The following is a 13,119-nucleotide window of genomic DNA, read 5'->3' on the forward strand; positions in this document are numbered from 1 at the left end:
GGGGGCGGCAGGCGGAGCCAGTCGAGCGCACGGCGGTTTCCAGGGTAACGGGAGCGGGGCCGGGGTCGGTCCCGGGCCGGGGTCGGTACCGGGGCCGCGCCGGTCCCGCCGCCCCCAATGGCCTGTCGCGATTCCATTTCATGGTACCAGAAGAAGGTGAGTGCGGCGCGGGGCGGGCGGGCGCGGGCCCGGCCGTGCCTTCAGCCTCCTCTCCCCGCAGATCGGGGCCTACGACCAGCAGATATGGGAGAAGGCTGTGGAGCAGACCCAGATGAAGGTAGCGGCGGGGGGGGGGGGCGGCCCTCGCGCCCCTCGCGCCCCTCGCCGCTAACTCGGCCGTATGTTCCGCCCCGCAGGGCTTCAAGAACAAGCCGAAGAAAAAGGGGCACATCCAGCCCGATCTGATCGACGTGGATCTGATCAGCGGTGAGCGGTGCTCGCTCTGTTCATTCTTCTCTAGGACAGGGATGCCACAGAGGGACCGGCTGGAGGTGGTTCAGAGGAGGGTTAGGTTGGATATCAGGAAAGGTTCTTACCCCAGAGAGTGCTGGCACTACCCAGGCTCCCCAGGGAATGGGCACTACCCAGGCTGCCAGAGCTCCAGGAGCCTTTGGACACCGCTCCAGGGATGCCCAGGATGGGATTGTTGGGGTACCTGTGCAGGACCAGGAGCTGGATTTGGCAATCCCTTTGGGTCCCTTCCAGCTCAGGATATTCCATGATTCTGTAGGTGCATCACAGCTTTGAGCAGGGTGGTGGAAGCAGAACCTGCCCTGGTGCCAGGGGAGCCCCTGCTCGTGAGCACTGAGGCAAAAGGAGCACTGAAAACCTGAGAGCAGAGAGGGAGGAATTCGGGCTGGCTCTGCAAGAGTGTTGGGTGGGAGTAGGGTTGGGGTGAGAGCAGGGCAGAGCAGGGAAGGGTCAGAGCCAGAGCTCTGAGAGAAGACAAGGAGCTGCTTTAGCTGTGTCTGCTGGAACTGTGTAGCTTTGAATAGTGTCTGAAGCAGGGCTGCTATCACCCTCTGCTCAGCTCTGTGGCACGGCTGGGGCTGCCCAAAGGGGAACTCCAGCAAGGGAGTTCTTGTGATTCAGTTCATGATGGCTTGTTTCCCCTTCAATTCCAAGGCTCTACCTTTGCCAAAGCCAAGCCTGAAATTCCCTGGACATCACTGACGAGGAAAGGAATTGTGAGAGTAGTGTTTTTCCCCTTGTTCAGCCAGTGGTGGATACAGGTCACTTCCCAGCGTATTTTTATGTGGCTCTTGGTGCTCTACGTCATGCAAGGTGAGGGAACACGCTGTGCCATAAACCTTCTCCTGCAAGGAATGTGACATCAAAGAATGTATGAATGTGGCTCTTGGGGAAATGGGTTAGGGGTGGACCTGGCAGTACTGGGGGAGTGGTTGGACTTGATGGTCTCAGAGGGCTTTTCCAAGCTTAGTGAGTCTATGATTTTGGAGTCCATAATATACAGCATGAGGATCTTGTCTGGAACTTAACGTGCATTTCAAGGTGTGTGGCACTAGTAATTGCAGAAATTAAATAATAAAACAACAAAACATAGTAAAAACAAATAATTGAGCCAGACTCCTTAATTTTTGTGTTGGTGCCATTTCCCCCTCTCCAGTCGTAGCAGTGGTGCTGTACTTCATGGTGCCTGTTGTGAGTGCCAGTGAAGTGATGGGACCCCTGTGCCTTATGCTGCTGCTGGGGACAGTTCACTGCCAGATCGTGTCCACCCAGGTGAACAGACCTGCAGGGAACAATGGGCTCAGCCGGCGCCGCAGGTGAGCACCAGCAGAGCCCTTGGTGGGATCACAGCTGGACATGGGGCTGGATTGAGCTTTCCCTCCTTCAGGTTTCTGCAGCAAAGATTCCCTTCGGATTTTGTCCCTTGTGCCTTTCCCAGAGATGCCCTGATGTGCTGGGAGTATAGGCAGAATTTTTTTATTTGGAAGTCAGTATTCTGTTTGCACATCTTCAGAAAAATGGCATCCAAAAAGCTGTTGAAATCTCATTCAGATCTTTTAAGAAAGACCTTAAAAGTAGCTTCTTGCACCAACTTAATTTTCCTTGTCTTAAAACTCAGGAAGTTACGCAAACCTGTGGGTGTGGATGGGAACAGTTGGTCTCCTTCTGACAGAACCAGCAAGGAAGAGCAGTCTGGCTCTGCATCTCTGCTGACCAATTTATCCAGTCTGCTCTTCCAGAGGAGGTATGTGACCCCTGCTGGGTTTGTGCTGCTCATGACACTGGGAGCAATTTGGGACCTGGAGGATGAAGGCACAGTGTGTGCTGTCACTGACATCCCCACAACCTGTCAGTCTTTTTTTGAATTAAAACTTTCGTGGCAATGTGGGAAGCTGATTTCTCAGGAATATTTAGTATGTCCTTATTAGATCATATAAAATTAGACTGTATAAAATTAGATCATGTGGAACCAAGTGTTAGATTAGCTGTAGAATGTGGTGGAATTTATTTATCAGATAAGTGACCTCATTTGAGTAAGTGCTGAGATTGTATTGCTGTTTTAGCTGAATTCCAAAAGAAATTGTGCCTTTTGTTTTGGACTGTTGTCTCATTTTGGCACCTTCCTTCTCTAAAAGTAACTCGAGGAAAAGGAGGAAAGATTGTATGGGATAATATTTCATTGTTTTCTCCTGTTTTCCCAGGTGAATTTCCTGGTGAGTTTCCAGCTCACAGGTGCTTTCTCTTCACAAGGAATTTTTGTTCTGAATTACGCTTATTTTTTAAAAAAATAAAACTAATGAAAACTTTCCCCTTGATATAGAAGTTTTAAGATACTATTAGAGTTACAAAAGACATGTTGAGTGAGGGTGAAGTGGATATAAATCTTTTTTTGATAGACTCATCGCACAAAACCTGTCAGCCAAAGAAAATTATTTATCCCTTAGGTATCCTGTTTGATGCTGCACCTGTGTGACAAGGGAAGACCAGAATGTTTTACCCCAAAGAGTTTTTCCCTGACATAAAAGCATTTAATTCTCTCTAATAAAAGCATTCATTTCTCTCCTAGGAATAGAAGAGTAAAACTGGTAGCTGAGAAAGGGACCGAGACAGAAAGTGCTGTGGGTGATTGCATCAAACCCAGACAGGCCAGATCTGAACACAGGCTGCTGCACTCCAAAGAGAAAAGTAAACTTTCTGATGGGGAGAAGAGCCATCAGGTACTGCCAGGGGAGATCCTTTGAAATCACAGTTTCAGTGTGTTTTCTTCAGTGTGCCCAGAAGTGTGCTGGTATTTAACTGTATGGTTTTGATCTAATACAAGATATTCTCTCCTGCTAATCTTTGCCTGCATTAGGAAACCTAGAAACCTCTTTCTGCCTCTCACTGAGCAGCTGAAAAGGTGCTGGTACTTTCTTTTCATAATCATAGAATAGAATTCCAGAGTAGTTTGGGTTGGAAGGAATCTTAAAGCCCATCTCATTCCACCCCCTGCCGTGGGTAGGGACACCTTCCACTATTCCAGGCAGCTCCAAGCTTTGTCCAACCTGACCAAGTGTGGTCACAGACAGTGCTGGACTGTGTGTTTTACCAAAGTGCTCTGTTAACTGTTGACACTTCTGATCACAAGGTGTTCAGATAAGGGAGAATGCTGATAATGACTAAATAAATTGGCCATTTTCCAAAGCAGTTCTGTAAAATATTTTGTCTTGTAAGACTGAGACATCCCTTGGGGAGAGAGAAAGAGCTAAAGCATTATGACCTCTGTTGAAAGCTTTGAAACAAAGATTTAAAGATTTTGGGAATTACTCTTGAGTTCCCTCTTGGCCAGTGGTGTGTTAACTCCACATGAAGAACTTGGAATAGATCCTGGGTGGAATTCTGTCATACTGTGCCATCCCACCCCCTCTCTGTGAAAGAGTTTGGAGAGGGGCAGAGCTTTGTATAGGGGCACAGCCCAGGATTTTGAGTTTGTTACCCCCCAGCTCATAGATACATCCGGGCTTAAGGCTTCTAGTAAGGCACAGCCAGGAGCTGCTGCTGCCTCCTCCTCTTCCTGTCCTTGCCCCAACTCCAACTCCACCCACCCAAAATTCTCTCTCATTACCTCTGGGGCAAGACAAGAGGAGGGGACAGGAGTTAAAATCTGTGAAGTCTCTGTGATGCCAAGAGAATTCTGTTTCTGTGTGCTGGGTCTGCAGGCATTGAGGGCTGTGCCAGGGCAGCAGCTCTGCCTCGGAGCCTTTGTTGGGACTCAGGCTGGTCCTTGTTGTGGCTTTGGCCGTGCATTTGCAGGATGATGGCACCAACAGGGACGGTGTTTCTGATGAGTTGTCAAGCGAGGAGGATGCTGGGGCCATGGCACAAAGGATCCTGTTACGCCACAGCATGGAAGGGGCTTCCAGTGACAACAGCTACGAGGAGAAGAAAAAGAGGCCGCTGGTTTCTCTCAACCAGGCTGTCTCACAGGTACCCAGGTGGGATTAGTGCTGTTTTCCACACTTTGTTTTGCTATGGATAATGAGGTGGTTTTCCTTTGGTCTTGGCAGGTCAAGCAAGCCCTGAAAGGTGCCAGAGACTCTGACAGTGTTGTGGAGTCTGAACTGGAATCCACATTATACAGGCAGGTATGGTTGTAAAGTCACGAGAGGGAGCTTTCACAGGCCTGGCAGGGTTCACAGAATGGGTTGGGCTGGAAGGAACCTTAAAGCTCATATCGTTCCAGCCCCCTTCCATCAGAACAGTTATGAAATGATTGTGCTTCAGAATCCTCAGGTGCAAGGTGTGACCTCCTCCCTCTCTGCAGCTTGGCAGCTTTGTAAACCTTCACAATGTTCACAATCCTGATTGTGCTGCTTTATTAAACAAACCACAAATAAACAAACAACTCTGTTGGAAGCAAAGGACAGTCCAAGCTGCCTCTAATTGCTTGTGTAGAATTGCTGCAATTGCTGTTGTGGTTGGGAGGCAGTCTTATGCATGCAGCTTTTAAGCTATAAATTTTGATTTTAAAATCATAGACTATCTGAGTTGGAAGGGACCCACAAGGATCAAGTCCAGCTCCTGTAAATGAAGGAAGAAATCTATTCTGGGAGACATATGGAGTCACTTCATTGTTTTGGTTTTTTTCCCCTGCCACTCATCCTACCTGAAAGTAAAACAGAAATATGTGGATATCAAGTTGGATATCAATATGGATATATATAAACTATTGCAAAATATAAATGAAATATTAAAACAGATTATGCAAAATGCATAAAAAATAACATTTTTGTATTAAAATGCATATGTCAGTTTTTATTTTGTAGGTTGGGAATAGAAGTAGGAAGTGCTTGGGCTCTGTGTGAGCTTTGGTATAGAAGTGCTTTTTCCCCCAACATTGTCTTAAACCATTTCCACTGTGTGGGTGCAACTGGGAGCACTCAAAGCTCTGGGAAGCTGGGGGAAAAGAGGAGGAGGAGGACAAGGAGCAAGGAGGAGGATGAGGATGAGGTGCTGGTTTTACAGACCGTGCTTGGGCTGTGCCGTGTGACCTTTGCTGCTGTTTCAGGATCCCAGGTCGTGCCTGAGCGTGGGACCCCAGAGCTGCAGTGTGAGCCGGCGGGACTCAGAGAGCACGCGGCAGGACTCGGAGACCGAGGACATGCTGTGGGACGATCTCCTGCACGGCCCCGAGTGCCGCTCCTCAGGCACCAGCGACAGTGAGGAGTGCTCTGCCAGGGACTCCCGCAGGGACCTGAAGGAAGATGTCTTCCAGCAGGTTGGTGATTTCCACCCAGGAGATGGGAGTGCTTCTCCCACTTCTCCCCCTGTCTTCCCAAATATGAGTGGCATGGCAACGAGGATGTTGTTGGTATAAGGTGAGCAACCTGGATGAGGCCAAAACCACGTGGAAGTCTGGAATGCTCTAAATAAAATCAGTGATTCGATGATCAAGTCCATCCCTCCCCTCTGCACTGCTGCTTATCCCAAAGCAAAAATGGAATTTCCCCCTCAATCCAATTGCTTATGATGATTTTTATTCCATCTCAATATTCCACTTGATGATTTTTATACCATCTCTTTGAACATCTGTTATTGGAATGGAGGGTCAAGGAAACATCCAATAATAAATTGGATTTGTTTTACATAAAAGCAGCATGTTTATGGGTAAAACCTGGGTCACAGCCCTTTCTAGATAAAGGCATTACTTGCAGCAGGACAGAAAGAGCTAACCCACCTTTCGCACTCCTCTCTCTTTTCTAGAACCATCTGTTTTGGCTTCAGAACACCAGCCCAGCATCTGCCAAAGTGAGTGCTCTGATCTGGGAAGGGAATGACTGCAAGAAGGTGGACATGTCTGTGCTGGAGATCAGTGGAATTATCATGAGCAGGGTAAGGGGGCCATGTGGCATTGCAACCTCTCCCTCACACTTTAGAAAATATACACCAAAACTCCTGGAAATAGTTACACATGCAGATATTAGGGGCAGTATGAAACTGGTCCATCCCCAGCTGCAAAGAGGGTTGTCCCACATGTAATTACTGAAAAATTGTCTAACCCCCAGTTTAGGAGGTCTCTTGAAGACTGACAAGTGCTGATTGTTGCTGATTGTCTCTGCAGGGTGCTTAAGGTGGGGGGTTGATTATTTAGCTGATTCGTTTGGGGTTTGGACTGATATGTGTGGAATTATTTCAGGCTCTGTCCTGTGAAGGGAAGGGGAACCAACTGCTTGCTACCACAACACTCCCTTGATGCAAACCCCAGGTAATCATCCCATTTTTATTCCTGCTTGCCAGGTTAATGCCCACCAGCAAGGAGTGGGGTATCAAATGCTGGGAAACATCATCACCATCGGGTTGGCTTTCCTGCCATTCCTCTACAGACTGTTCCACACAGATAACCTGGAGCAGCTCTGCTCCATTTCTCTGATGGAGCTTCTGCACATCTTCTGTGGAGCCCCTGCCAGCACCCCTGTACTCATCCTGTCTGCCATCAACTTTCTGGAAAGGCTGTGCTTAACCTGGATGTTTTTCTTCATGATGTGTGTTGCGGAGAGAACCTACAAACAGGTGGGTTTAAATATCCTGGTGCCTTTCAGGAGCCTGGAAAGCAAGAATAAAAATAGGGTAATGACCTTAAAGCTCATCTCATCTCAGCCAAGGTCAGGGAGGGGAGTCTGGGAAGGCTCTTATTGATCAGTCACAAATTATACTTATCAATATCATTCCTGACACCCCTATTCCCCCCTTACCTGTCCCCAAGGTCTTACTCTGTCCCCTGGCCAGAGAAGCTGTGGCTGTCCCATCCCTGGAAGTCTTCAAGGCCAGGTTGGACAGGGCTTGGAGCAAACTGGGGAAGTGGAAGGTGTCTCTGCCTGTGGCAAGGGCTGGAAAAAGATGAGCTTTAAGGTCCCTCCCAATACAAACCAATCTGGAATTCTATGAAAACAACTGCTGCTAGGGAGGTTGAGCAGCCAGGTCTCATGCTGGGCTTCCCCAGGGACCCTTTTTCCAGGTACCACTAAGAATCCCAAGCAATCTGTTCTGTTTTACACTAAGGCATGGCTGTGTTTTTAACTTGCAGAGATTTTTGTTTGCTAAGCTCTTTAGCCACATTACATCTGCTCGGAAAGCCAGGAAATATGAAATCCCTCACTTCAGGCTCAAGAAGGTGGAGAACATCAAGATCTGGTTATCCCTTCGCTCCTACCTGAAGGTGAATTCTGATCTGGGGTTTGGTTATTGCACGGGGTGTGCCAGTGCCAATGCCAGTGCCAGTTGTTTGTGGTGAGTTTTGGCTGCACACCACGCTCAGCCCTGACGCCGTGTCCTTGTTTCCGCAGAGACGAGGCCCCCAGAGATCTGTGGATGTTGTGGTGTCCTCAGTCTTTTTACTGGCTCTTTCAATTGCTTTTATCTGCTGTGCCCAGGTGAGATTTTAACCTTTGTGGTTTATAAAGTAGGGAAAATGCTCCCAAGTGCTGAAGGCTTTTTTTCCACCAGCCTACAAAAAGCTTGAAGTGGAGCTGTTTGACCCCAGAGCAACATAGAGAGTGTAGCCTTTTTTAAGAGCTTTGTCATTTTTAGATGGAAGAAGAGGTTCATTCTGTGCTTGCAGAGCAAGGTCAGTGGGTTTATAATCATCAGGAAAACTTCAGGACCTGGCCATTTGGGCACAAAGGAGAAGAGACTGCCCAAAGACCTCAGGTGTCCACAGAACATTTATTCCAGAGGGCTGATTGGAGCATGCTCTGTAACCACCATGCTTAACCACCATGTGGAAAAGCAGGTCAAGAACTATTACTGGCACTTTTTAACCCTTAACTAAACCTGTTACAGGCAGCAGTGCCAATGCTGGAGCTGGTTTCAGGTGTCAGTGCTGTGTTCAGGCAGGTCCTTGATCCCCTGAAGCAGCAGCTGTGGTAGCAGAGGCTGGTGTCTGTAGATAATGTCACTGCTGTGACTGTTCTTGTAAGCCACAGGTTTCCAGAGGAAGGAATGACAATCCCAGTTGTGCTGTGTGAGTCCATACTGGGAAAGGCAGCACCAGCTTAGCCTGGCTGAGGCTGCCAGTGGGGCAAGGAAAGGCACTTCATTGCCTGTTAGTTGAACAGAGGGAGGGGAGAGGAGGAACAAGGCTCCTTTTCTGAGAAGAAGGAAAAAAATATCCAATTCCAAGCTAAAGGCAGGTTAGAAATGAGACCTTTCCCTGTAACCCCATCACAGGAGTGATTTACACTTCCTGGGAAGAGTTGTTGGTGGCTGTAGAGCACAAAGGGCAGGGCAGAGGAGCAGCAAGGGCAGTGCTTGTGCACTTGTCTCAGGAATAGGCACTTTGTCAGTGACATTTGGTGTCTTGTTTTCTCTCCATAAAGGTTCTGAAGGGTCACAAAACTTTTCTGAATGCAGCTTACAACTGGGAGTTCCTGATGTGGGAGGCAGCACTGCTCCTCTTTCTGCTACGTCTGGCATCTCTGGGCTCTGAGACCAACAAGAAATACAGCAACATTTCCATCCTGCTCACTGAGCAGGTAGCTCCCTTTAGCTTGTTCTCCCCTGGGCTTTGTGGTTTGTTTGGATATAATTATTGTATTTCAAACCAGCTTAAATACTGGAATCAAATTTTAAAATGTAGGAATCAACCCATGTGTTAGCCAGAAGGCAAGAAAGCACTGGTCAGCCTGGGAGGGATGAGCTGGTCCTGTTGGGACAGTTCTAGAATATTTCTGGGTTAATTTGCATTAGCCAAAACAATTGGAAAAGAATGAAGTTATCAGTGCTAAATTCACTGCTTCAGGCGTGACAGCAGCCTGCAAAAATGGCTCCAATTTCCCTTAGTTAGGAATAAGCTGGGGGCTGGTGCTGGAACATCAACCCCTGGCCTGTGGTGTCTGTCACAGATAAACTTGTACCTGAAGATGGAGAAGAAGCCAAACAAGAAGGAGCAGCTATCTCTGGTAAACAATGTGCTGAAACTGTCCACAAAGCTGCTGAAGGTGAGATGCTCCAGCTGAATGGCTGGAGTTTATGGAAGCAGGGAGTTATGGCAATGCCATGTGGCCCTGCCCTTCCCTTGGCTCTTGGAGTTAGTGCTCACAAAGATGGTTTTTCAGTGCTGCTGCAGCTGTGACAGAGCAGCACGAGGCCAATGTGGGTAATTAGTGCTGTGAACTCTCAATGAGCAATGCTTTAACCAAGTGAGAGGAGAGACTGGGGTGAGCACAGCATCTCCTGACTGCTCCAGTCTCGTTTTCCTTCAGTAGCTCTGATGCTGGAGCTCACTGCCGGCAGCAGGGAGAAATTTGGGAAGGAGTGAGCAAAGTCTGGGAGTCCATAGACTGGGCCAGGTGATTCTGCAGCCTGGAGTGTCAGGCTCTGGTGCAGCTGGCGTTGTTGCAGAGATCTTGGGTTCAGCAGGAGATGTCTCTGGAACACTGGCAATTCCTGTACATGTATTTAAGAAAGGACCCAGAGGCAGCCCACTCTGTTGGAGTGCCAGTGCTAAGCTAAAAGTCAGAGGATGAATTCTTTGGTATTGGTGAGTGGTAATGGACCATTGTCCTTGTCCTGTCACTTCAGGAGTTGGATAGTCCATTCAGGCTGTATGGACTGACCATGAACCCACTGATCTACAACATCACACGGGTTGTCATCCTGTCTGCTGTCTCAGGAGTGATCAGTGACCTGCTAGGATTCAATATCAGAGTAAGTGTCCCTGTCCCAGCCAGCAGAGCAGCTCTGGGGTCACTTCTGAGGCCACAGCCCTGAGAGAGGCCTGGGTTTGCACTGGGAATCCAGACACCAGAACGTGCTGGGTGTGTCCCCACCTCCCTGAGCCAGTTTTGAGGGGAAGGACAGGGCTCACTTCATTTTCAGTTTCCTTCAGGTGAAGCTGTGAGAACCCAGGGCTCCTCCCTTTATCCCAGTCCTCCTGTGGCTCATCCTGAAACTGAGCAGAGCAGGATGGGCAGGAGACACAGAATGTTACCTGGAGATTAAGACCATTCCTGTTAGACTCAAACTCCCTTTCTTGTCTCTTTGCAGTTATGGAAAATTAAACCATGAATTGGCAGAACATCAGCCCTGGGCATCTCCACCAGACACCAGAGAAGAACCAGCAGTGTGGGCAGAAAGAGGAAAACTGACAGAAATCTGTAATTCCAATTTTTAAACAGATTCCCAGTGTATGTATCAGAAGTTTTCTTTCTGCTTTACTGCTCTACAACATCCAGAATGAACTGGTCTCATCATTGATGTCATCCCATGGCATGCACAGAAAAACTGGATTAATGGGGCCAAATCCTGGCAGCTGCACTGAACCAGCAGGAGCTGGCTGGGACATCAAACACTAAAGCCATGCAAGAGCTGCAGCTTGGGGGACACCAGTGGCTGTGACTGGGGCCATGTTTCTGTAAAACCTGGACCCTGGGCATGTGACAAGGAGGGACTCAGCCCTCCTGGCCCAGTCAGCCTTCCTGGGGCTGCACTGGAATATTCCAGGGTGAGAATCCTTTGCTGCACTGACCTGGCTGTGAAGGGCTTTTCTTTCTTAAAGCTCTGTGTTCTCAAGGCTTTGCCTCCATCCTGAAGCACCCCAGGATGCACCAGGTGAATTCCCACTGCTGCCAATCCAGCAACACCCAAATCCTCCTGGTGGCTTGTGCTGGGGCTGCTGCAAAGAAATTATCAGTATTTTTTGAGGACAGTGGTTACAGGAGAAAAACCTTTCAACACACACTACAGGCAAAGCATTCATGAGCTGGAGAATGCTTTGCCACATCTGTTGCCTGGAATACTCAGCTCCACCCTGTCCTGGCTGTGACTCTGCTCCATGGTGTGAGCAGCTGTTGCAGCCCAGCACTGCAATAGAGCCTCACCCTGAACATCTGGGGGGCAAAAAACAGCTTTGACAAAAGACTTCCTCAGGTTCATGTTTAGAAAGGTCATGGAGAGCAAGAAAATATTGGAAGGCTTCTGTAACATTTCCCTTCACTGGCTCAAACGGCTTTTATTTATTACTAGTGAAAAGAGCAAAAACTGATGAACTTCTCATTCCTTCACAGGAGAGTCAAATGGCAGAAGAAGTTTTGGTAGTCAATTGTTTACAGCTATTTTCTGTACAAGGAAACGTTGTGAGATGTAAAAGGAGGTGACAGTTTTATATATCAAAATGTGCAAATAAACCTGCAGGTCAAGCACTTCATCATTACCAATGTTTTCTACAGCACTTGATGGGTCTTATACCATGTCTATGAACATCTGTTACTGGAATGGAGGGTCAAGGAAACACCCAATAATAAATTGCATTTGTTTTCCAGAAAAGCAGCATGTTTATGGATGAAACCTGGGTCACAGCCCTGAAAGCCAACCAAGAGCCTGGTTTAGACAGTGCAGAACCAACAGACCACAAACTGGAGTTGGGTTTTAAGATCTCTGTAAAAATAATGAGTGATTTGCAGGTCTCTCTCCAGACAGAACCTCAGGAGTCTGTGTGAAGGTGCTGTGCAATAGATAAATATTTACAGCCAGCACGTCCATCCATTGTGTAGCATTCCAATGCCAGGTGGATGCAGGAAGCACAGAGAAAGGTCTTTGGGAAGGGGAAATCCCACACAGGTAGGGCATTATCAGGTCATATTCACACACAGGAAAACAGGGGAGGTGATGGCAGGGAAATCATTTCAGTGCTGGCAGTTCCTCTGGAATTCAAGGTCTGGATTTGTCACTGTCCTCAGTGGGTCAGTATGAGGGCACACAACATAACCCAGCCTCTTGGGGAAGAACACAGCTATTATATCTGCAGAGGCTACTTGGAGTATTTACTAAATATTTCACAGCCCTACTCCAGCCAGGGAGAATTTGTACGTGTTCTGCTCCCCAGTAAACCTCAATGGATCACCCAGCAGCTGAACACTGCTTTAAAGCCCTTTGAATTCCCAAAGTCTTTGTTTTAAAAGCTGTTGGAGCAGTCGGCTGTCCTTGTGAAGAATTCCATTCACAACCGCCTCAGTGTGCATCATTAGCCTTTAAAAACATCTAAAGTTTCAAAGACAAAATGAGATATTTTCTTACTTTCAAAGAGCAAATCCTATCAGTTTGAATTTTGAGTGAATGAAGCTCAATCTTTTACTCCATTCTCCTACAAACTGAACCAATGGGCTCCTTTCCCACTTTGCTGCAGTCATTAAATACCTCAGATGTCAGGAAATCATCACTAAATTATGAATAAAATAAACCCCTGCAGTCTGTTCTGACGGCCATGAGGCTGATGTGTCAGTGAGTTCTGGGTATAACATCCCACTGTAAAATATCCCTGCCAGCCCAAACCACAGGTGTGAGTGCCATCAGCACTCCTTGATTACTCATTCAGAGAAAATTGGTGAGAGTTCTTACACACACAGGAAAAAACTACACTGAGGAAGCTGCTCTGGAAGCTTCTGTCCCAAGGTCAGTTCTTACCTCTACAAAGAGAGAAAATCCAATTCCTAATCAGCAATAAATAATTTAAGATGGGACTTGAGTCTCAGCTCTACAGCCAGGCTGAGGATGTCATGTTGCCACAAGTGGAACCAAAGGAATTATGTTACTGAACGAAGCCCAGAGCTTTCTCTCTTCATGCAGAGGTTTGCAAACTAAATCCCCCTGAACTGAGGCACTGAAGTGATTGTG

At 47.7% G+C, this 13,119-nt stretch overlaps 1 protein-coding gene across 3 annotated transcripts; it reads left to right on the top strand.

Moving 5' to 3' along the window:
• The first annotated feature begins 19 nt into the window (after positions 1 to 19).
• On the top strand, positions 20 to 11,772 carry PHTF1 (putative homeodomain transcription factor 1). 3 transcript variants are annotated; one of them, XM_015650450.3, is made up of 18 exons: positions 22 to 156; positions 221 to 277; positions 357 to 426; positions 1,126 to 1,284; positions 1,628 to 1,787; positions 2,090 to 2,215; positions 3,038 to 3,188; positions 4,264 to 4,437; positions 4,518 to 4,595; positions 5,519 to 5,728; positions 6,214 to 6,342; positions 6,748 to 7,020; positions 7,535 to 7,666; positions 7,794 to 7,880; positions 8,826 to 8,981; positions 9,351 to 9,446; positions 10,030 to 10,155; positions 10,495 to 11,772. In XM_015650450.3, the coding sequence occupies exons 1-18, from the start codon at positions 118 to 120 to the stop codon at positions 10,513 to 10,515; spliced, it is 2,244 nt and encodes a 747-aa protein (XP_015505936.1). In that variant the 5' UTR covers positions 22 to 117; the 3' UTR covers positions 10,516 to 11,772. The 3 variants fall into 3 exon arrangements, with proteins under 3 accessions (XP_015505939.1, XP_015505936.1, XP_015505938.1); XM_015650453.3 differs by lacking the exon at positions 9,351 to 9,446 and having other exon boundaries at positions 20 to 156; XM_015650452.3 differs by lacking the exon at positions 221 to 277.
• Positions 11,773 to 13,119: the final 1,347 nt, after the last annotated feature.

Source organism: Parus major, chromosome 26, assembly GCF_001522545.3.
Source record: "Parus major isolate Abel chromosome 26, Parus_major1.1, whole genome shotgun sequence".
NCBI classification, from domain to species: domain Eukaryota; kingdom Metazoa; phylum Chordata; class Aves; order Passeriformes; family Paridae; genus Parus; species Parus major.